Source organism: Cervus canadensis, chromosome 29 (genome assembly GCF_019320065.1).
Source record: "Cervus canadensis isolate Bull #8, Minnesota chromosome 29, ASM1932006v1, whole genome shotgun sequence".
Classification (NCBI taxonomy): domain Eukaryota; kingdom Metazoa; phylum Chordata; class Mammalia; order Artiodactyla; family Cervidae; genus Cervus; species Cervus canadensis.
In genome coordinates this window covers 35253989-35278194 of record NC_057414.1, presented here as the reverse complement: position 1 = coordinate 35278194, position 24206 = coordinate 35253989, and the positions used below count along the sequence as shown (strand labels likewise).

The following is a 24206-nucleotide window of genomic DNA, read 5'->3' as shown; positions in this document are numbered from 1 at the left end:
TCCTTGTAGGTTTGTTGGATGATATAAAACATCCTGTGGATATTTTCTTCCAATACTTCTTCCAATACTGAAATCATTCAGTTTAAATACTGCTCTGCCCTAAATCTTTGATGCAGACAGGCATCATAGGTGCCCCTGATCTCTGCCATTAGACACACTACCTAAAGCTACTCATATGTTCCTGGGCTGCCTCTGAAGTCTTCACTTTTCCATTTGACCTCTTTTCCTCCTAGCAATCAGCTCTCCAACGAGGTCAGCAAACCATACCTCATGAAGTGGCTAGGCAGACCCCATGAGATCATGAATGTCTAGCATGGTCCCTAATATTGATTTTTATGGTGTTCTTAGCAGTTATTTTCTCCATGATGGCAAGTTTCTCCATGCCTTAGATGTCCATGTGGTTCACGTTGGTATTCCAGCCTAGCCTCAAGGAAGAGATCACAGTAGAATTCTCTGAATTCTGAGAATTTTCTAAGACCATTCCCCAAGGTCAAGAATGAAGATAAAAGTTTTATCAAGAGCTTTGTATTTTTATCCGATCCATTAGTGACCTAAAGGGGACAATTAGGGCAGGTTAGAGCACATATAACCAGAAGCTCCTGGTCACCACTGCATGCTAAAGAACTAAAGCTTCCCTGAGTACTTGGAGCCAGGAAAGAAGCATGAAGTGGCTTGTGCTCCTCGGGCTGGTGGCCCTCTCAGAGTGCATAGTCATGTAAGTATGGGGACTGTAAGCTGCATCATCCTCCTTTCTGGGTTAGAAAGAAATGGAACATTTCCCTGATAGTCTTAAAGTTCAACTCTTACTTATTGATAAATACCCTGCTATAGGTACTTACCCTTGCTTCTTTAGCCTTGGGCTTCCCAGGTGGTGCTAGTGGTAAAGAACCTCCGTGCAAATGTGGGAGATATAAGAGATGCGGGTTGGATCCCTGGGTTGGGAAGATCCCCTGGAGAAGGACATGTCAACCCACCCCAATATTCTTGCCTGGACAATCCCATGGACAGAGGAGCCTGGCAGGCTTGGGTCCATAGGGTCATATAGAGCTGGACACGACTGAAGCAGCTTAGCACGCAGGCATGCACCTTGCTATAGAAACTGTGGGTCCCAAGGGTCAAGGTGTAGCTTTGCATGGTTGCACACTCTTGGGACCCCATCATGTGGTGACCTGCTGAAAATGGAACTCATTGCAATTGTTTAGTGCGTGTGTGTGGTCCTGTGGAATAGCATTTTTCTACATTTTATTCTAGGTCTCCTCTCTGTTCTCTCTCTACTTCAGTGTGTATATGTCTATGTCTGCATCTCTGTGTCTCTCTCACTTATCTCTTCATCTCTTTGGAAGTCTCTGTGAGTGCAGATCTCTCTGTGTTGTTTTCTCTTCTTTTAGTTTTTCAATTTTGACTCATCCTTGCTTCTTTAGCCTCTTAATTTCTCTAAATTGTTTCCTATCTCCTGGATTCTTCTCTTAACCCTCTGTTCTGTTTCTACTTGGAGAAAGATTGGGAGAGCTACCTCTATGCTGTTGTACATCTGGCAAGCAGTGTGACCACAGCCAAGTGACAAACTCCTTGAATTTCAGATTCCTTCCCCGTAAAAATAGGATAATGATCCTCTTCTAGAACCTTTCTCCCCGAGCTTCCTTGAGAAGGATACAGTGGGATGGCAATAGCAATACTAATGGTTGTCATTGTTGACATTTACTATATATCAGGTACATTATATCCATCACTTCACTTACCTCCCAAATTTTCTATGTGGAGGGTGGTAATCATTACATTTCACCTTTTTACCCAGGAGTAAGCTGAGAGTCCAAATGGTCTTACACAATGTTACACAACACAACCTGTATTCAAACCTACATCTTTGAAATGGCATTTGCATGGCATTCTGATCATAAGGTGACACTCATAAAAATGCTGGAAAATCCACAGTGCCATTACAATGACAGTTATACCTTAACACGGACAGCTAATCGTATCTTCTCCTTTGTTTCTTTTCCTAATCCTCGGTGAAAGTTTGCCTCTAAGGAAAGTGAAGACCTTGCGAGAAACCCTGAGGGAAAAAAACTTGCTGAACAATTTCCTGGAGGAACGAGCTTACAGACTAGTCAAGAATGACTCCAAAACAGCTATTCTCCCCCTGAGAAACTTTCTGGATGTGAGTTTGTTGGGAGGATGGTTCTCCTCATCGCCCCCTTGTGCTCTGTCCTAGCACTGGGACTCATCTGGCGGTGGCAGGTGGGATGTTGGGGCTGGGGCTCCAGCAGGAGGCAGAAACACTGGGCAACAGGGACCCCACTCCAGAGGAGAAGGCATTCTCATCCTCAACTCTTGGTCTGTGGTGACTGGGACCAGCAATGACCAGGTGGCAGATAAACATCCATTTCTGTGTCAAAGATGTGTCGTTAGTCTGAGGGAGATTGCTCCTTCTGAACTAAGAGAGCCACTCAGTTACAGATGAAGGGTGAGCCATCTCTGGTCAAAGGATAAAGCCAACTGCAATACAAGAGTGAATCCCCAGGCAAAAGAATTCAGCTTCCACAGATGCAAGAATCACAGCAGTAAAAAGTTACTGAATCCCTATTCCGTGTAAGTGATAAGAATCTAACACTGTGGTTATTGTTATTAGATTAGAAAAAAGGGCATATTTTGTCTTCAAGATTGTGCAGGCTAGCCTGAGAGAAAGGCAAAGAGTAAATATATGTCAAATGAAAGGGTCAGCTGTGTGGTGTTGATTGGATGTGGTCTGAGTTTAGAGGGAGTGGCTGGGATTGATCAAGGAGGACCTCCTGGAGAAGGAGGTGCTCAGGCTGGGTTTGAAGAGACTAGAGAGCTTCTCAAATGAAGGCACCAGGACTTCCCTGGAGGTCCAGTGCTTATGACTCTGGGCTTTGAATACAGGAGGTACTAAAATTACCTGGTCATAGAGTGAATATCCCACATACCATAGAGCACAGGAAAAATTACCAAATGCAGGCACCTCTGAGAACAAAGGCTGTGAGCTGCATGGTGGTTGGAAAGTGATCTCAGGAGACATGTGACACCCAGAGGGAGGCAGCAGTGGGGCCATCAAGGGGAGCCAGATCTGCACTAACCCATCCCTCCTGGTCCCCACAGAGTGCCTACGTGGGGACCATCACCATTGGAACACCCCCTCAGGAGTTCCACGTCATCTTTGACACAGGCTCAGCTGACTTGTGGGTGCCTTCCATCACTTGTGAAAGTCCAGCCTGTAGTGAGTACAAACACCCCCCAACCCACCCACCCTTTCCTTGCCCTGATTCTCCCTTCTCCACCCTTGGCACCTGACTGACACTCATCTCTTGTGTCTGCAGAAACACACAACACCTTCAATCCTCAAAATTCTTCCAGCTTCAGGGAAGCAGGCCGGCCTGTCACCATCGTCTATGGATCTGGGATAATTCAAGGATTTCTTGGCTCTGACACCATTCGGGTAACGTGGAAACAGAAGTTGAGTTAGGACTGACTATTGAGTGACCACTGCTTACAAAACAGACACAGGACCAGCTGGCAGGACCATCCTACCCTAACTCCCATAGACATTGGCCATCTTACCCACAGGATCCTGTCCCTGGGGAGACGTCTCCATAGTGACACACAAACAAATGGATTAGCTAACCCAGAGAGTGGCTCGGGCTGTGGACTTGGAGCTCCTCTGCCCATGAGCAGCTCAGGGTTCATTTTGCTGGGAGCCAGAAGAGGGGGAAAGAAAGCACCAATTTTTATATTCTCAGACTGTGCCAGGCACTTTCATGGTAATAACTTGCTGAAAGCTGTAACAACCCCACACAGCAGGAGTGTTGATTAGCTTATGATACAGATGAGGAAACTGAAGTGCAGACAGCAAGGGCCTAGCTGAGGTCACACGTGTGGTAAGCAGTGGAGCTGGGCTGGCTTGTCAGGACCGAAGCTATTGGTGGGTGTTTGGGGAAAGGATGAAACTGATCTGGGGACCCTGGGCACAGTCAAGCACTTCAGGTATCTGGGGTGGATACGCAGGAAGCCAGAGATTTAGGGGGGCATGATAAGTGTGTGCTCCACGTATGGGGCTTTTGGAGTCTAATAAAACCTATAGCCTCCCTCCCCCAAAGTACCTGAGTAGTTCGCCTCTTTCTCTTGCTCTCTCTCTCATACACACTCGTACAAAAACACATATACCCCCCAAAAGTGTTTTTCCCACGCAGTAATTTCATAAGAACCCTACCAGCAACATTGAGTAATGGACTTCTGTCTTTCTGGGCAGCTGCAGATTCCAAAATACATTACCAGCAGTTCAGTCCATTTCTGTCATCAGTTCATAGAGACGCCAGAGAATTTTCTCTTGCTCTTTACTCATTTTGTCCACAAGGGGGCACCATTGGGTCCCGTCCCGACTCGGTTGCCCAACCCTTACAGAAGACATGAGGGCAGTTTGACTCACTCAGAAGGTGTTTTTTAAGGAGCAGATGTTTTAAAATCCACAGACCCACGTAAATGGAACCCAAATTCCCCTCCCAGCTCGGTCTAACCATCTGAGGTCTACTGAGGACACAGAAAGACCTCAGTTCTTGTCTGCAGAGCTAATGGCATCACTCCCTCAGCCCAAGCCTACACCCACTTAACAAACCTTTATGTGGGAACACTCTTCTCGCCCACAGATCGGGAACCTGGTGAGCCTTGAACAGTCGTTTGGCCTAAGCCTGGTGGAATACGGGTTTAATTTTGTACCCTTTGATGGCATCCTGGGCTTGGCATTTCCCACCATCAGCATCGAAGGTACCATCCCCATCTTTGACAACTTGTGGTCCCATGGTGCCTTTTCTGAGCCTGTCTTTGCCTTCTACTTGAGCAAGTAAGTCTGAGCTGGACATCCCTCTCTCCAAATTAGTTGTAAGGTGCTTTCAGTTGCATGAAAATTAAGCAACAGTTGATACAGAAGTATCCTGAGAGATAGTCTAACCCAGGATAACTATGGCCCCAGGGCCCCACCTGGCTTCACCACTGGCTTTTATAAATAAAGTTTTATTGGAACACAACCATGCTCCTGGATGCAAGAGCAGGGTCTTGGTGTAGGGGGTGAGCAAAAGCGAAGACTAATGCAAGGTGTCAGGATATGAACTGGAAGAAAAGGCAACAAGATTTGCTGATGAATTTGACATGGAATAAAAGAGAGGAATGGTGGAAATCTTTCCTTCCTCGTTAACATTTCACTGAGCACCCAGGACCAGCTACACAATTTGCAGGAGCCAGTGCAAAAAGAAAGTGTGGGATCCAAAACAAAAGTGTGGGACTCCATTTTGAACAAGTATTGGGAATTTCAAGACAGGGAGAGCAGAGGTGGGGGCCCTGCTGAGTGTGGGGCCCAAAGGACAACACAGGTCACAGGCCAGTGAAGCCAACCCTGTGTGACTTGAAGCCACACCCTTAGTGCTTCAGGCCTTGATGTTTCTGAAAAAATACAGGCTGGACAAGGGGGAAGCCAAAACCCTTCAGCACACTGTCCTCTGAGAGTATCTCAGGTCACAGGAGGTCCAGGGCCTCTTCTGAAGACTGAGTGGGTGGAGCCCAGCCAGGTGGCCCAGCTTCTAACCTCCTCTGTGCCACTCATTAGCCAGCAACCGACCTTGGTCTGGTTCTCAACTGCTCCTAGCCTCGATTTCTGCATATGTAGATGGGGATCTTATTAGGGCCTTGATGGGTGGACAAGCACAGCTCCCAGGCAGTGCTGTTGTTACTGTCCTCTAAGGATCCCCCTCCCTTCTCTCTGCAGAAGCAAGCCGGAGGGCAGTGTGGTGATGTTTGGTGGGGTGGACCACCGCTACTACAAGGGAGAGCTCAACTGGGTACCAGTGTCCCAAACTCGCCGCTGGCAGATAAGCATAAACAGGTAAGCCTCTCCTTCTGAGGGTCACCTCAAGTGATGCTCCCCTATCTGTATACAGACACAGGCAGACACACAAATGCACTCCCAGACACACAGTCAACAGGCATACACACCACCCACGATGACACAGACAGACATACGGACATACATGCAAAGATACAATAGGCACATATAAATACACATAGCCAGCCAGAGACACACAAGTACACACAGAAAGCCACATACGAACACACACATAAACACAGAAACACATAGACCCACAAACCACACATGGGTTTGTAATCGCCCAAGGCTCCTGACCAGGGCTTAGAACAGGGTCCCTCACAGGGTCCAGAGAGGCCTGTGCAGCTGCGGGAGGACTGCACCCCTGAGTGTGAGGTGGGAGGCATAGCTATAGGACTTTACAGTGTGGTGAAAAGAGGATCAGGAAGAATTTCCTCAGCCTGAACAGAACTGTGATAAGATGACCAACTGTCCAGGGCTACATGGGACCAAGGAAGTTCTCAGTACAGAGAAATGTTATTTTAAAAACAGGGAAAGTCCTGAAGAAATGGGGAAAACTGGTCTCCTTAGGGAGAAGCTAGCCAGCAGTGGAGAGAGGTTGGCCACAGTCTTGGAACCCAAAAGCCACTCATAAAAAGAGACACCCCACGTCCCAAGGCACACAGTGATGCAGGGGCTATAACTGAGAGAATCGGGAAGGTGGGATCCAGGAGTGGATTGAGAACAAGAGGCAATAATTGATGAGATTCTGTGTTTTACCCTCAGATAAAATCTACCTGTCCTTTGAGGTTCTGTGTCTAGTCAGGTATTGACTGGTCAGGGTCTCAGTGTCTGAGCTCAGGGAGGGGGTGCTGCTCAGAGACACCCTCTCCCAGGGCAGCCGGTCTCTCCCACCCCTATGAGAATCTGCTGCCGCAGGAACCTCCATCTTCACTGTGTGTTTGACCCATTGTTGGTGAGACATCAGATATACCTGTCTGGATGGTCTCCATTCATTATTTTCACAGTCTTCTTTCACTCATTCCACAAACAAGCATTGTGCATCCACTGTATGCCAGGCACTTTAGGGACGCGATGAAAATAAAACTCGCCCTCACATCTAAGAAGGCAAATGTGCAAGAAATGACACACACACATAGTGAATTGTCACTTCGGTACACACTAGACATGAGGGGCATCCCTTATAGCTCAGTGGTAAAGAATCTGCCTGTAATGCAGGAGACCTGGGTTCGATTCCTGGGTTGGGAAGATCCTCTGGAGAAAGAAATGGCAACCCACTCCAATAGTCTTGCCTAGAGAATCCCATGGACAGAGGAGCCTGCTAGGCTCCTCTAGGAGTTGCAAGAGCTGGACATGACTTAGCAACTAAATCACCAGCACCAGACATGAGGAAGGGTCTACAGAGAGTGACCAAGACAGGAGACTGATACACACTGGGAGAAAGACTTCCCGGAAACCATGACAGTTAAGCTGGAATCTGGAAGATGAGGAGAAATTAGCCACTCAAAGGGGAGTAGGGTCTTCCAGGAAGGAAGACCAGCGTGTGTCAAGGTACAAAAGAGCCTGGTGTATTCAAGTACTGCATTCATGGATGTCAAGGAAGTTGCTGTGATCAGAGCAAAGGATAAGTCAGGGCAAGAGATGAAGCTCTGTTCAGGAGACAGTCAGGGAGGGGGCAGCTGTGAGGGAGGGAGCTCACAGTTTCCTCAAGGAGGGAACGTTCTGCATGACCCTGATGCCCGCTTTGTCCTACTGTCTCTCAGCACCACCATGAACGGGAATGTTGTTGCTTGTTCTCATGGATGCCATGCCACGTTGAACACTGGGACATCAGTGATCTATGGCCCAACAGAAATGGTCACCAACATCCACAAGCTCATGAACGCCAGGCCCGAGGGTTCTGAGGTGAAGGGTCATGCCACAGGGTCACTCCCAGTCTCCCCATATAATAAGGATCCTCTGGGCCAACCTCTCTCCTTCTCTCTAACAGTATGTGGTTTCATGTGATGCAGTCAACACCCTGCCTCCTGTCATCTTCAACATCAATGGCATCGACTATCCACTGCCCCCTGAAGCCTACATCATCAAGGTGAGCAGCCACCCCTGAGGGTTGGCTCTCCTAATTGGGGTTTGCAGGAACCCTTGGGCTACTGCTGGGAGGAGGGCACCCTCGGCAGTCCAAGCCACACCATTGCAGATGCCGCTGAGCCCCTGTGGCTGGGCCAGCACCTCCAACAAAATCAACCACTTGAGAGTGGAGGACGGTCTGGGATATCCGTCCTCCTGAGGTAAATGTGGAGACACCACTCCATGCTGGCATGGTGGGAGTCACAGGGAGAGGGGAACACTAAGGTCTTCTGCCCTCATAGATGTTCAGTTCAACTAGAGCCCTCAGATGCAGGAACACGGAAAGTCAGCTCTAGTGATCCCTAAAATAGGACATGTGACGAGGGGGCTTGGCTGGTGGCGGTGCTGTGTACTGTCCCACCATAGTGATTATCAATCTCCCTTTCCTTCTTGAAATTTTCCCGGTTACAATCAATTACACAGCTACCTTAGACGTTGACTGCAACTTCCCCTTGCTAAGCCCCAGTTCCCCCTCTGTGAGTCGGGCTGCCCGACCCTTCTGTGGGGAGGTTGGATGCTAAGGTGAATGAAGGGCGCACAGTGCCTGCTCAGCCCTGACACAGGGTGGAGGCTTCACGCCAGCTCCCTCTGGGAGTTCAGAGCAGGCTGTCGGGCTCAAAGACGGCTGTGAGGAAGAGAGGGAATTGCAGTAATTCTAACACCCCTGATTCATGGCTCCATAGGGAGGCCCGCTTGGGTCTAGGCAAATCTGCCCTGGATTCCATGCCAACGGAACCCCACGGTGCTCTGCAAAGGGACCCTGGGGACTTATTAGGGGTGATGAGGGCTATGAACTGACCAGTGGGGATGGAGACCTGAATAAGTCACCCAGCCAAGCCTGGACTGGCTGAAGGGTGAGTGTGGGTCCAAATAGTCTTCTCAGAGGGCCTGAGCGAAGTCTTAAAGGTTTAGAAACTAGTTATTTTTACTCATGAGTGATCTTAAGCAGATTTGATTTAAAGCCTTTTGATTCTGTAAATCCAATTTCATTTAGGAAGGAGGAGGCTGGGGAAGGGGGGAGAAAAGAAAAATGAGGCGTGCATTATTTAACTACATTTTCCAGGTTAATTTTGCCATTAAATGAGGAAGCATGATATTAAAAAAAAAGAAAAGAAAGAAAGAAAGAAAGTTTCGAGCACTGCTTTGAATGTATTTAACATGCATTACCAACAGGGAGCTACTGTATAGCACAGGGAACTCTGCTCAGTGTAAGGTGGCAGCCTGGATGGAAGGGCTGTCTTTGGGACAAGGATACATGTACATGTATGACTGAGTCCCTTTACTGTCCACCTGAATCTCAGAATATTGTTTATCAGCTATACTCCAAGACAAAATTAAAAGTTAAAATAAAAAGAGTTGGTTGGGGATCCAGGAGAAGAACAGGCATTCTCTGCAGAGAAAACGAGGAGCAGGAGTCAGAAGGAAAGAAACAGAGAGTGTCAGGGGAACCGGGGACGCTCTTGTTCTTTTCTAGAAAACGATATTGCAGTATGGCTGATCGGTGTTGCCTTAAGTTCTGCCTCACAGCTAAGTGCTTTAGCTGTACATATACAAATATACATATTCTTTTTCGTTAGTTAATCAATAAATATTGAATATAGCTCCTTGTGCTATAAGTAGGACTTTGTGGCTTATCATTCCTCTGTATATTACTTTGCATCTGATCATTCCAAACTCCCAATCCTCCCCTCCCCACACTCCTGCCATATGGCAACCACACGTCTTGGCCCTTTTTGTTTTTGGATGAATCCTAATATCCCCAGCTGCTGAGAAATTCACCTGATACTTAAGAAAAGAGGGAAATAAAACCAAGAAGTGTGCCAGGTCTGGATATTGAGGAGGGAGTCGCAGGTAAGCTCACAGGCTGACTGGTGTGTATCTCTAACTCCTCCAGATTCAAAACTCCTGCTGTAGCATCTTTCAAGGGGGCACAGAAGCTAGCTCTCGAGACACCTGGGTCCTGGGTGATGTCTTCCTGAGGCAGTACTTCTCGGTTTTTGATCGAAAAAATAAAAGGATTGGCCTGGCTCCGGCAGTGTAAATGCTTGGACTGGTTCAGGAATCAATCAGGCCTCTCCTAACACACACTCGCTCTCACTAGGGCACTTCTCCCCAGCGATGCTGGTGAACTGTGTTTGGTGCCCTGCAAACCCTATTCTCAGTAATGAATAAAAAGTTTCACTTTTAATGGTGCTAAAACAAATGGGTGCTTCTTTTTGGGTCTGGGAGGTGCATCATAATCAGCAAAGATCTAGATCCAAGTCTGAACCACAAGTGACAGGAACTCAAATCCAACTGGTTTCAAGGAAATGGGAGACTTTTCGGAAGAACACTGGAGATCCTGTACATAGGAACCAGAGCAGATAGAAAGATCTCAATGACTGGACCCAAGAAATCAGAAACCTTCAGCTCAGTCTTTCTCATCCTCGCTCTTTCCCCTCTCTCTTCTTTAATGGTCTTAGCCTAACAACCTTCATCCTTAAGGCTTCTACACCTAGTGAGGGAGTCCAAAGCTACCTGCCTCAAGGTTTTTATATTCAAGGCATCTAACTCATAAGGAAAGAAGCTCGGAGACATCAGGGTTCAAGGGAGTGTTCTGAATGGCCCACCCAAGATCACATGTCCAGTCCTGGATCAACCATCCTGGCAGGGTCATAGGGTCCTATGAGTGGGTTTACATAGTCATGTGGCCCTGACCCAGCAGCAAACATGATTGACAGTTTCCTCCAGAACTTAATAACTGGAGCTGGCAGGAGGCAGCCCCAAGGATAGTGACTGGGGGATGGTCTCGGTCAGGGAAGAGTTTATGATGATGCCAACTCCACCACCTCCTCATTCAGAGGGATTATGAGGGGTAATGAAAATATTCTATTCATCACATCTTAGATGAACATTGGCAGTGGGATTCTGCTCCAGGGGGTTCTGGGTGAGGCCCCTCACACTGAGATGGTTCTCCTTTGTCCCCCCGCCTCAGTTACCAGCTCTCTGCCACCCACACCTGCTGTGACTTTTCCAGTCCCCTTTCCCATGTAACAGCCCCTGTGGATCCCTGAGCGATCCCCCTCCTCCAGGGTCCAGCACACCCCTTCCTTGGCCTCCAGTGCTGTAGGGGAAGGTGTCACTCATGTAACAGTGGACCACGGTGCACAGAGCATTCAGCCTCTCTGAGCTTCCTCCAGGGCCAGAGTTACAAACAGTTTGGTTGTGAGCTGCCATGGACTGGCACCTTGGGAGTAAAAGTATCACTTCTTTCCACCTGGAGACCCTGGGTAGAGACCTAAGCTCAGGACAGTAGGGGTCAGAGATGTAGGGAGACTCAGGTAATGGAAGAAAATGAAAAGAAGAGATAAAGTTAGAAAACATACTCCAAGACAATGCATAGTAGGGGTCTTTACTCAGGCAAGAGGAACATCAGTGAAAGAAGTGTCCCCCTGCCTTTCTTCATCTTTTTATTCAAAACAAATTTACAGAGCAGCTACAATGGTCTTTCCTGAGGGCTCAGCGGGTGAAGAATCTGCCTGCAATGCAGGAGACATAGGAGATGCAGATTAGATCCCTGGGTCTGAAAGATCCCCTGGAGAAGGAAATGGCAACCTGCGCCAGTATTCTTGCCTAGAAAACCCCATGGACAGAAGAAGCTGGTGGGCTGTAGTCCAAGGGTCAGAAAGTCAGACAGAACTAAGCACACAGGCACGTATTTTGCACCAGGTGCTGTAGTTGACCCCAGGGATAGAGGAATGGTTGATAAACCCACCACAAAGCCGTGGAGACAGATAAAGAGACAACCTGCAATGGGGAGGGCCAGATGGAGAAAACAGCAGAGGTGTGGCTGGGAGGCCAAGAGGAGTGAGGGGACTTGCTCTTTAGGGAGGCAGGGAAAGGCTGGCATAGGGCGAGGTGAAAGGCAAAAGGCACTGACTCCAACTTTGTCACCCCACCCTGAATCACACCCCTAAACCTTTCAGTTTGCATCTGTGTGCAGAACAGCCACATGTCCATGGTTACCTGTGCCTGGTCCCTTTGGGATGGCACTGGATAATGATCACCTTGAGCGGAGTGAAAGAGGACCAATAGCAGAGCTGATAAAGGGGAGAAATGTGAGAACAGAATCAGTTATTTTTCTTTAACAGTAAATATCAGCAACTGGGCTTAAAGGTGATGCAAGTGACCAGTTTGTGAAACTCATTGTCCAAGTGTTCTTCAGAGAACCCTAAGGGATGATTCTCTAGATGAGAAATCAACAATAAGAGTAAGAATAACAGCTCCAGTTCATTACATATGCTATCTCACTGTCTCCCCAAGATCCCCTGCAAGCTTTGACTCCCACCCCCCGCATTGTACAAGTGAAAGAAGTCTCCTCCGATCTTTTGGCTCTAGCACTGGTGTCAGACATCTAGTAGGCCCTCAAGAAATACATGTTGACTAAAAAATAAATGAGTTAGTAGATGCTTCCACTAGATGACACAACTACATCCATGTCGGAAGACATGCATGGTGTCAGCATGACTACTGCCATGATGCTGGTGCTGTTCAGTCACTAAATTGTGCCCGATTCTTTGCCACTCCATGACCTACAACATGCTAGGGTTACTTGTCCTTCATTATCTCCCGAGTTTGCTCAAATTCTTGCCTGTTGAGATGGTGATGCTATCTAAACTTCTGATCCTCTGTCACCCTCTTCTCCTTTGGCCTTCAATCTTTCCCAGCATCAGGGTCTTTTCCAATGAGTCAGCTCTTCATATCAGGTGGCCAAAGTATTGGAGCTTCAGTGTTAGCATCAGTCCTTCCAATGAATATACAGGTTTGATTTCCTTTAGCACTGACTGGTTTGATCTCCTTGCTGTCCAAGGTACTCTCAAGAGTCTTCTCCAGCACCACAGTTCAAAAGCATTAATTCTTTGGCACTCAGCCTTCTTTATGGTCCAACGTTCACATCTGAACATGACTACTGTCTGTCTAGGTTTGTCATAGCTTTCCTTCCAAAGAGCAAGTGTCGTTTAATATCATGGCTTCAATCAACATCTGAAGTGATTTTGGAGCCCAAGAAAATAAAATCTGTCAGTGCTTCCACTTTTTCTCCTTCTATTTGCCATGAAGTGATGGGGCCAGATGCCATGATCCTCAATTTTTTGAATGTTGAGTTTTTAAGTCAGCTTTTTCACTCTCTTCTTTCATCTTCATCAAGAGGTTCTTTAGTTCCTCTTTACTTTCTGCTATTAGAGTAGTAATATCTGCATATCTGAGGCTATTGATATTTCTCCTGGCAATCTTGATTCCAGTTTGTGATTAATCCAGCCCAGCAATTTCACATGATGTACTCTGCATATAAGTTAAATAAGCAGGGTGATAATACACAGCCTTTATACACTCCTTTCCCAACTTTGAATCAGTCAGTTGTTCAGTGTAAATTTCTAACTGTTGCTTCTTGACCTGCATACAGATTTCTCAGGAGATGGGTAAGGTTAACTGGTATTCCCATCACATTAAGAATTTTGTGAAGTTTGTTGTAATCCACACAGTTAAAGGCATTCACACAATCAATGAAGCAGACATTTTTATGGAATTCCCTTTCTCTCTGATCTCTGGTTTCTCTGCCTTTTCTAAATCCAGCTTGTACATTTGTAAATTCTCAGTTCACATACTGCTGAAGACTACCTTGAAGGATTTGAGCATAACCTTACTAGCATGCAAAATGAGCACAACTTTAGGTAGTTTGAACATTCTTGGCATTGCCTTTCTTTGAGATGGGAATGGAAAGTGACATTTTCTGGTTCTGTGGATATTGCTTTTTTGTTGTTCAATCGTTCAGTCAAGTCTGACTCTTTGTGACCCCACAGACTGCAGCATGCCAGGCTTTCCTGCCTCTCACCATCTCCTATAGCTTGCTCAAACTCATGTCCATTGAGTTGGTGATGCCATCCAACCATCTCATCCTCTTTCGGCCCCTTCTCCTCCTGCCTTCAATCTTTCCCAGCTGCAGGGTCTTTTCCAATGAGTTGGCTCTTCACATCAGGTGGCCAAAGTGTTGGAACTTCAGCTTCAACATCAGTCCTTCAAATGAATATTCAGGACTGATTTCCTTTAGGATTGACTGGTTGGATCTCCTTGCAGTCCAAGGGACACTCAAGAGTCTTCTCCAACACCACAGTTCAAAAGCATCAATTCTTTGGTGCTCAGCCTTCTTTACAGTCCAACTCTTAGATTCATACATGACTACTGGAAAAAACAGAGCTTTGACTAGATGGACCTTTGTTGGCAAAGTAATGTCTCTGCTTTTTAATATGCTGTGTAGTTTTGTCATAGCTTTTCTTCCAAGGAGTAAACATCTTTTAATTTCATGACTGCATTCACCATCTGCAGTGATTTTGGAGCCCCAAAAAATAAAGTCTGTCACTGTTTCCACTATTTCCTCATCTATTTGCCATGAAGTGATGGGACCAGTTGCCATGATCTTAGTTTTCTGAATGTTGAGCTTTAAGCCAACTTTTTCACTCTCCCCCTTCACTTTCATCAAGAGGCTCTTTAGTTCCTCTTCACTTTCTGCCATAAGGGTGGTGTCATCTCCATATCTGAGGTTATTGATATTTCTCCCAGCAATCTTTTTTTTTTTTATTAGTTGGAGGCTAATTACTTCACAACATTTCAGTGGGTTTTGTCATATATTGATGTGAATCAGCCATAGATTTACACGTATTCCCCATCCCGATCCCCCCTCCCACCTCCCTCTCCACCTGATACCTCTGGGTCTTCCCAGTGCACCAGGCCCGAGCACTTGTCTCAGGCATCCCACCTGGGCTGGTGATCTGTTTCACCATAGATAGTATACATGCTGTTCTTTTCAAAAATATCCACCCTCACCTTCTCCCACAGAGTTCAAAAGTCTGTTCTGTATTTCTGTGTCTCTTTTTCTGTTTTGCATATAGGGTTATCGTTACCATCTTTCTAAATTCCATATATATGTGTTAGTATGCTGTAATGTTCTTTATCTTTCTGGCTTACTTCACTCTGTATAATGGGCTCCAGTTTCATCCATCTCATTAGGATTGATTCAAATGAATTCTTTTTAACGGCTGAGTAATATTCCATGGTGTATATGTATCACAGCTTCCTTATCCATTCATCTGCTGATGGGCATCTAGGTTGCTCTCCCAGCAATCTTGATTCCAGCTTTTGCTTCTTCCAGCCTGATGTTTCTCATGATGTACTCTGCATGTAAATTAAATAAGCAGGGTGACAATATACAGCCTTGATGTACTCCTTCCCCAATTTTGAACCAGTCAGTTGTTTGATGTAAGTTTTTTCTTCCTGACCTGCATACAGGTTTCTCAGGAGTCAGATAAGGTGGTCTGCTATTCCCATCTCTTGAAGAATTTTCCACAGCTTGTGGTGATACACACAGCCAAAGAATTTAGTGTAGTCAATGAAGCTGATGTCTTTCAGGAATTCCCTTGCTTTTTTTCTATTTGTAGTTGAGTTTGGCAGTCCCAGGATAGATCCTCATTGAGCAGGAGCCATAAATACTTTGTCCTCCCGCCCTGCCCCCCCCAACTGACCTCAATCTGAATGACTGTCTTGAGCCATCGCCAGTATCCCTTCCCACCAGGACATTTTGCAGCCTCCTGCTTGGGGAGTGGTGACCAAGGGAGTCACTCTGACCTTTATCCACTGGGGGTAGTTTAATTGCCTCTGTGCCTCACTATCTTCCACTAGTTGGAGTTCACGGTGTTCGAGGTATGTAGGCTGGATTTCATCAAGATAGAAAGAGGTGGAAAGATGTTGAGGGTAAGAACGCAAGCAGCAGGGGCCAGTACCTAGAGACTCTGCATGCCCGCCCTATGGTGTGGGCCTTAGCAAGGCCCAGGATCAGAAGCAGGAAACTGCCTCCTTCATTCTGGCTGGTGCTTCTCCAGGTTTGTCAGACCCCACACAGGGCTCTGTGACAAAAGGTGGGCTCCAGGACACCTGAGAAATGTCTGTCTCCCCACCCCCTACCCCCTCTCTCCTTCCTCCCATAGACTCAGTCCTCCTCACATGTGTTTCTCATGGAGGGACATCAGTTGTTGATGTCAAGTGACAAACCACAGCTCACCCCGTGGTTGCTACAACTTTGAACTGGTTACTGAAATTTAAAAATGGGGAGACATCACAGCAATGTGGATTTCTAGCCTCCCTTGGAGACCAGGCAGGCCTGGTCACGCCGGGCCCACCCTCCTACCTGTAGGAGGTACCCGAGTTGGAGTGGAGCTTTCAGGGGACAGGGTCTCTAACACATCTGCCTGGCCTGTGTTGGCATCTGGGTTTGAGAGTTCTGTAAGGGTGAAAGATCAGAGAAGACATCAAAACAGGGAAAGGAAGGCAAGAATGAGTGAAGGAGAAAAGAAAGAAGGAAAGAAAAGAAGTTTCTTCTAATCCAATTCTGAGAATATAAAGAAATATTATGTTGTAAAAAAAAAAAAAGGCAGGAAATTAATGTGATGCAGTATTATTAACCAAAGTTTGGATTTTGTTCAAATCTCACAAAATTTTATGCTAGTGTCCATTATTTGTTCTCATCCTTTATTCAAGATTCCACATTGTATTTAATTGCATTGAGCAGCTTCAGCTGCATGCAACAAATTCTGCTAAATTCTCTTTTCATTTTTATTCTATTACACATATTTTCTAATTTTCCCTGTTATGGCTCTCATTTAAAAGTGGACATTTAATTTCCAAATGTGTGGGATTTTAAAGGTATCTTTGATATTAATTTCTCATTTAAATGTTTTCTTCTCTGCAATCACCCTCTGGGTTTTTTCAATCTTCTAACTTTATTGAGGCTTTCAGTGGCTAAGTCAAAGATCTCTCTTGGTAAATGTCACACTGCACTTGAGAATATGTGGGTTATTCTCAAATATTTTTTGATATTGATCTCTAACATAATTGAACAGTAATAAGAGAACAGATTATATGTTTTCAGTACCTTTAGACCATTAAATTTCTGCAGTTGGTCTTATGTCTCTGAATATGTTCCAGTGTCTGCTAGTTAATACTCTATAGGAACTTGAATTTGTGTCCTACCATTTTGTGAAAATTGTACAAATCTTAATTATGTCAAATTGGTTCATGATGCTTTTCAGGTCTAGCAAAAAGCAAAGGAGAAAAGGAAAGATATTACCATTTGAATGCAGAGTTCCAAAGAATAGCAAGGAGAGATAAGAAAGTCTTCCTCAGAGATCAATGCAAAGAAATAGAGGAAAACAATAGTATAGGAGAGACTAGAGATCTCTTCAAGAAAGATAGAGATACCAAGGGAACATTTCATGCAAAGATGGGTTCGATAAAGGACAAAAATGGTATGGACCTAACAGAAGCAGAAGATATTAAGAAGAGGTTGCAAGAATACACAGAAGAAATATACAAAAAAGATCTTCACGACCCAGATAATCACAATGGTGTGATCACTCACCTAGAGCCAGACTTTAGAATGTGAAGTCAAGTGGGCCTTAGGAAGCATCACTATGAACAAAGCTAGTGGAGGTGATGGAATTCCAGTTGAGCTATTTCAAATCCTGAAAGATGATGTTGTGAAAGTGCTGCACTCAATATGCCAGCAAATTTCAAAAACTCAGCAGTGGCCACAGGACTGGAAAAGGTCAGTTTTCATTCCAATCCCAAAGAAAGGCAATCCCAAAGAATGCTCAAACTACCGCACAATTGCACTCATCTCACACGCTAGTAAAGTAATGCTCAAAATTCTCCAAGCCAGGCTTCAACAATATGTGAACCGTGAGCTTCCAGATGTTCAAGCTAGTTTTAGAAAAGGCAGAGGAACCAGAGATCAAATTGCCAACATCCACTGCATCATTGAAAAAGCAAGAGAAAAACATCTATTTTTGCTTTATTGACTATGCCAAAGCCTTTGACTGTGTGGATCACCACAAACTGTGGAAAATTCTTCAAGAGATGGGAATAGCAGACCACCTGACCTGCCTCTTGAGAAACCTATATGCAGGTCAGGAAGCAACAGCTAGAACTGGACATGGAACAACAGACTGGCTCCCAATAGGAAAAGTAGTACGTCAAAGCTGTATATTGTCACCCTGCTTATTTAACTTACGTGCAGAGTACATCATGAGAAACACCAGGCTGGAAGAAGCAAAAGCTGGAATCAAGATTGCTGGGAGAAATATCAATAACCTCAGATATGCAGATGACACCACCCTTATGGCAGAAAGTGAGGAGGAACTTAAAAGCCTCTTGATGAAAGTGAAGGAGGAGAGTGGAAAAGTTGGCTTAAAGCTCAACATTCAGAAAAATAAGATCATGGCATCCGGTCCCATCACTTCATGGCAAATAGATGGGGAAACAGTGGAAACAATGTCAGGCTTTATTTTGGGGGGGCTCCAAAATCACTGCAGATGGTGATTGCAACCATGAAATTAAAAGACACTTACTCCTTGGAAGGAAAGTTATGACCAACCTAGACAGCACATTAAAAAGCAGAAACATTACTTTGCCAACAAAGGTCTGTCTAGTCAAGGCTATGGTTTTTCCAGTGGTCATGTATGGATGTGAGAGTTGGACTGTGAAGAAAGCTGAGTGCCGAAAAATTGATGCTTTTGACTGTGGTGTTGGAGAAGACACCTGCGAGTCCCTTGGACTGCAAGGGGATCCAACCAGTCCATCCTAAAGGAGATCAGTCCTGGGTGTTCATTGGAAGGACTGATGCTGAAGCTGAAACTCCAATACTTTGGCCACCTCATGCGTAGACTTGCGTCACTGGAAAAGACCCTGATGCTGGGAGGGGTTGGGGGCAGAAGGAGAAGGGGACGACAGAGGATGAGATGGCTGTATGGCATCGCCGACTCAATGGACATGAGTATGAGTAAACTCTGGGAGTTGGTGATGGACAGGGAGGCCTGGTGTGCTGTGATTCATGGGGTCACAAAGAGTCAGACACAACTGAGTGACGGAACTGACTGATATTCTTCTACTTCTCTGTGTATTCATTCAATAAATTTCTGAGAGTTTGATATGGAAACTCCAACTAAAAATCTTAATCTGTCTACTTCAGTTCAGTTCAGTTCAGTCGCTCAGTTGTGTCCAACTCTTTGCAACCCCATGGACTTCAGCACACCCGTCCTCCCTGTCCATCACCAACTCCTGGAGTTTACCCAAACTCATGTCCATTGAGTCGGCGGTCGGTGACGCCATCCAACCATCTCATCCTCTTTTGGCCCCTTCTCCTGCCCTCAATCTTTCCCAGCATCAGGGTCTTTTCAAATGAGTCACTTCTTCGCATCAGGTGGCCAAAGTGTTGGAACTTTAGCTTCAACATCAGTCCTTCAAATGAATATTCAGGACTGATTTCCTTTAGAATTGATGGTTGGATCTCCTTGCAGTCCAAGGGACTCTCAAGAGTCTTCTCCAACACCACAGTTCAAAAGCATCAATTCTTTGGTGCTCAGCCTTCTTCATGGTCCAACTCTCACATCCGTACATGACTACTGGAAAAACCAAAGCCTTGACTAAATGAATTTTTGTTGGCAAAGTAATGTCTCTGCTTTTTAATATGCTGTCTAGGTTGCTCATAACTTCTCTTCCAAGGAGCAAGTGTCTTTAATTTCATGGCTGCATTCACCATCTGCAGTGATTTTGGAGCCCTAAAAATAAAGTCTGTCACTGTTTCAACTGTTTCCCCATCTATTTCCCATGAAGTGATGGGACTGGATGCCATGATCTTAGTTTTCTAAATGTTGAACTTTAAGTCAACTGTTTCACTCTCCTCTTTCACTTTCAACAAGAGGCTTTTTAGTTCCTCTTCACTTTCTGCCATAAGGGTGGTGTCATCTGCATATCTGAAGTTATTGATATTTCTCCTGGCAATCTTGATTCCAGCTTGTGCTTCTTCGAACCCAGCATTTCCCATGATGTACTCTGCATAGAAGTTAAATAAGCAGAGTGGCAATATACAGCCTTGACTTACTCCTTTTCCTAGTTGGGGCCAGTCTGTTGTTCCATGTCCAGTTCTAACTGTTGCCTCCTGACCTGCGTACAAGTTTCTCAAGAGGCAGGTCAGATGGTCTGCTATTCCCATCTCTTGAAGAATTTTCCACAGTTTGTGGTGACCCCACAGTCAAAGGCTTTGGCATAATCAATAAAGTAGAAATAGATGTTTTTTTTGGAACTCTCTTGCTTTTTTGATGATTCAGTGGATGTTGGCAATTTGATCTCTGGTTCCTCTGCCTTTTCTAAAACTAGCTTGAACATCTGAAAGTTCATGGTTCACATATTTTTGAAGCCTGGCTTGGAGAATTTTGAGCATTACTTTACTAGCGTGTGAGATGAATGCAATTGTGTGGGAGTTTAAACATTCTTTGGCATTGCCTTTCTTTTGGACTGGAATGAAAACTGACCTTTTCCAGTCCTGGGGCCACTGCTGAGTTTTCGAAATTTGCTGGCATATAGAGTGCAGCACTTTCACAGCATTATCTTTCAGTATTTGAAATAGCTCAACTGGAATTCCATCACCTCCACTAGCTTTGTTCATAGTGATGCTTCCTAAGGCCCACTTGACTTCGCATTCCAAGATGTCTCTGGGTGAATGATCACACCATCATGATTATCTGGGTCGTGAAGATCTTTTTTGTATATTTCTTCTGTGTATTCTTGCTACCTCTTCTTAAAATCTTCTGCTTCTCTTAGATCCATATCATTTCTGTCCTCTATTGAGCCCATCTTTGCATGAAATATTCTGTTGGTATCTCTGATTTTCCTGAAGAGATCTCTAGTCTTTCCCATTTTATTGTTTTCTTCTATTTCTTTGCATTGATCACTGAGGGAGGCTTTCTTATCTCTCCTTGTTGTTCTTTGGAACTCTGCATTCAAATGGGTATATCTTTCTTTTTCTTCTTTGCTTTCCACTTCTCTTCTTTTCACAGCTATTTGTAAGGCCTATCTACTTAAAAGAAATTGTGATATATAGTGTAACGATATGTTTTTGCTCTGCATTTTCCAAATCTCCTGTAAATGTGTTAACATATTTTCATAACTTAAAAGTTGCATTAAATAAATAAATAAATCTCCATTAAGTCCAGTTCATGATATTTTCCATTAAAAGATAAACAACGAGTTCTATTCTCTATTTTCCTCCCTTTATCAGCTCTGCAACCAGTCCCCGTACACTCCCCTCAAGCCAGTTATAGTCCAGTGCTATCCCAATGGAGACAGGCACACGAAAGGGTGGACATATGGCTGAACTGCACACAGATGGTAACTGCAGGGTTTAAGGGTGTGTTTCAGGCTGTGATGGCAAGATTGACATCCATGACCCCCTTACTACGATTATCCAGCCTTTCCCTGTCTCTCTGCAGAGGAAGACCCTCACTCCTCTGGCCTCCTACCCACACCTCTGTTGTTTTCTCCATCTGCCCTCCCCTCCGGGGATTATTTATCTGTCTCCATAACTTGGTGCTGGATTTCTAACCCAGCCCTCTATCTCTGGGGTCCACCAAGCATCTGGTCATAGCATGCACTTAGTAAATTTGTACTGAAGGAAATGATGAGGAAGGGAAGGAGACATTCCTTTCACTGATGCTTCTCTTGCCCATACTATACATTGTGTTTTCCACCTTATTTCTTCCTTCCATTTTCTTCTCTCATCTGAGTCTCTCTCCAGCTCTGACCCATGGGTCTCTGCCTAGAGTCTCCAGATGGAAAGAACTTATGCTTCCACTTCCAAAGTGCCAAACCGTGGCAGCCCCAACCAAAGGATTTGTGGCTCTGCCCCTAGAGGAAGCTCAGAAAGAACAAAGGTTTTGTGTACCCCAGGTCCCCCATTACATGCTTAGCATCCTCTCCAACAGTACTAGAGGTCAAGGGAAGGGGCAATGCTGGGCCCTGGAGGAGGCAGGTGGCTCTCAGGGACCCAAATGGGCCCGTCACCTGGGAAGTGGGACTGGAAAGGCCACCACAATGGGGGTGCCAGTGAGTTGGTGACTGCGGTGGGGGGGACAGAAGGGAAATATGTCATCCTGAGGAGCCTCACCCAGATCCCCCCTGGAGAAGAAGGCCACTGCCAAAGCCCTTCTTAGAAGGGAAGAATAGAATCTATTTTTATCACCCCTCACCATCCTTCTGTGGCCACAGGACTGGAAGAGGACAGTTTTGATCCCATTTCCAACAAAGGGCAGTGCTAGAGAATGTTCAAACTACCAGATAACTGCACTCACTTCTCATGCTAGTAAAGTTATGCTCAAAATCTTCAAGCTAGGCTTCAACAGCACTTGGGTTGAGAACTTCCAGATGTACAAACTGGGTTTAGGAAAGTCAGAGGAACCAGAGATCAAATTGCCAACATCTGTTGGATTGTAGATAAAGCAAGGGAATTCCAGAAAAACATCTAGTTCTGTTACACTGACTACATGAAAGCCTTTGACTGTGTGGATCACAACAAACTGTGGAAAAGTCTTAAAAGAGATAGGAATACCAGACCATCTTACCTGTCTTCTGAGAAACCTGTAAGCAGGTCAAGAAGCAACCGTTAGAACCTTACACGAACAACTGACTGGTTCAAAACTGGGAAAGGCATATGACAAGGCTGTATATTGTCTCCTTGCTTATTTAACTTATATGCAGAGCACATCATTTGAAATGACAGGTTGGGTGAGTTACAAGCTGGAATCAAGGTTGCTGGGAGAAATATCTACAACCTCAGATATGCAGATGATACCACTCTAATGGCAGAAAGCAGAGAGGAACTAAAGAGCTCTTGATGAGGGTGAAGGAGGAACATGAAAAAGCTGGTTTAAAACTCAACATTAAAAAAACTAAGATCATTGCTTCTCAGCCTTTTGGCTAAGATCAAGTGAAAAAAAAACTAAGATCAAGGAATCCAGTTCCATCACTTCATGGCAAACAGAAGGGGAAAAAGTAAAAGCAGTATCAGACTTTATTTTCTTGGGCTCCAAAATCACTGTGACAGTGAGTACAGCCATGAAATTGAAAGGCGCTTACTCCTTGGAAGTAAGGCTATGAGAAACCTAGACAGCAGATTGAAAAGTAAAAACACCACTTTGCCAACAAAAGTCCATATAGTCAAAGCTGTGGTCTTTCCAGTAGTCACGTATGGACCTGAGAGTTGGATCATAAAGAAGGCTGAGTGCTGAAGAATTGACGCTTTTGAATTGTGGTACTGGAGAAGACTCTTGAGAGTTCTTTGGATAGCAAGGAGGTCAAACCAGTCAATTCTGAGAGAAATCAGCTATGAATATTCATTGGAAGAATGGATACTGAATCTGAAGCTCCCATACTTTGGCCACCTGATGCGAAGAGCTGACTCATTGGAAAAGACCCTGACACTGGGAAAGATTGAAAGCCAAAGGAGAAGAGGGCAACAGAAGATGAGATGGTAGGAGGGCATCATCTATTCAATGGACTTTAACTTGGGCAAACTCGAGGGGACAATGAGGGACAGGGAGGCCTGGCATGCTATAGTCCATGGGGTCGCAGAGTCAGACACTACTTAGCAATCAAACAATAGTTACAGACATTCTTCTAAATGAGGAGGGGGTGGAGTTGTTGGGGCAGTCATAAACACTTTCATGGTCTAGAACATCCCCCTTAAACTTCTTTGATGGTGCCTCACCCCAACTCCAGTCACCTGGTTCTGGAGGAAGCTGTCAATCATGTTTGCTGGGGGGCAGGGTCACTTGCTTAAGTAAAACTAATCATAGTACCACCCGCCCCCATCAGGATGGTTGGTTCAAGGCTAAATTTATGATCTAAGGTAGACCAGTCCTTTATATCCCTTCCTTGTAAAATGATGTTTTCTGAGCTTCTTTCCTTCTAGGCTATATACTTTAGGAATATAAAACCTTGAGAAAGGCAACTTCAGAGTCCTTCACTAAGTGTAGAAGCCTGAGGGAAGAAGGCTTTCAGGCTTAAAGAGTCAAAGATGCATAAAGGGAAGGAGCAGGGGAGGCAGAGTGAACCGATGGCTTCTGATTTCTCAGGTCCAGTCACAGAGGTCTTTGGCTCTGCTCTGGTTCGTGTGTCCAGATCCCCAGTATCCTTCCAATAAGTCTCCCTTTTTCTTCAAGCCAGCTGGAGTTGGGCTTTTCTCACTTGTGCTTCAGACTTGATTCTAGATCCTTCCTGCATGTGATGCACCTCCCTGACCCAAAGAGAGTCACCCTTTCTTATGAGCACCATT

The 24206-nt window shown here is 45.3% G+C and overlaps 1 protein-coding gene across 1 annotated transcript; it reads left to right on the top strand.

Moving 5' to 3' along the window:
• The first annotated feature begins 602 nt into the window (after positions 1–602).
• LOC122431155 (pregnancy-associated glycoprotein 2-like) lies at positions 603–10213 on the top strand. Its single transcript, XM_043452279.1, has 9 exons — positions 603–715; positions 2017–2158; positions 3118–3235; positions 3336–3454; positions 4659–4852; positions 5771–5887; positions 7651–7792; positions 7878–7976; positions 9909–10213. The coding sequence occupies exons 1-9, from the start codon at positions 663–665 to the stop codon at positions 10053–10055; spliced, it is 1131 nt and encodes a 376-aa protein (XP_043308214.1). The 5' UTR covers positions 603–662; the 3' UTR covers positions 10056–10213.
• Positions 10214–24206: the final 13993 nt, after the last annotated feature.

What these genes read in the sequence shown, in the direction of transcription:
- LOC122431155 (XM_043452279.1), top strand. Translation starts at nt 663, where the DNA reads ATGAAGTGGCTTGTGCTCCTCGGGCTGGTGGCCCTCTCAGAGTGCATA. An exon ending in TTGTGAAAGTCCAGCCTGTA is followed by an intron (nt 3,236 to 3,335) that starts GTGAGTACAAAC and finishes TTGTGTCTGCAG; the next exon opens with AAACACACAACACCTTCAAT. An exon ending in TTTGCCTTCTACTTGAGCAA is followed by an intron (nt 4,853 to 5,770) that starts GTAAGTCTGAGC and finishes TTCTCTCTGCAG; the next exon opens with AAGCAAGCCGGAGGGCAGTG.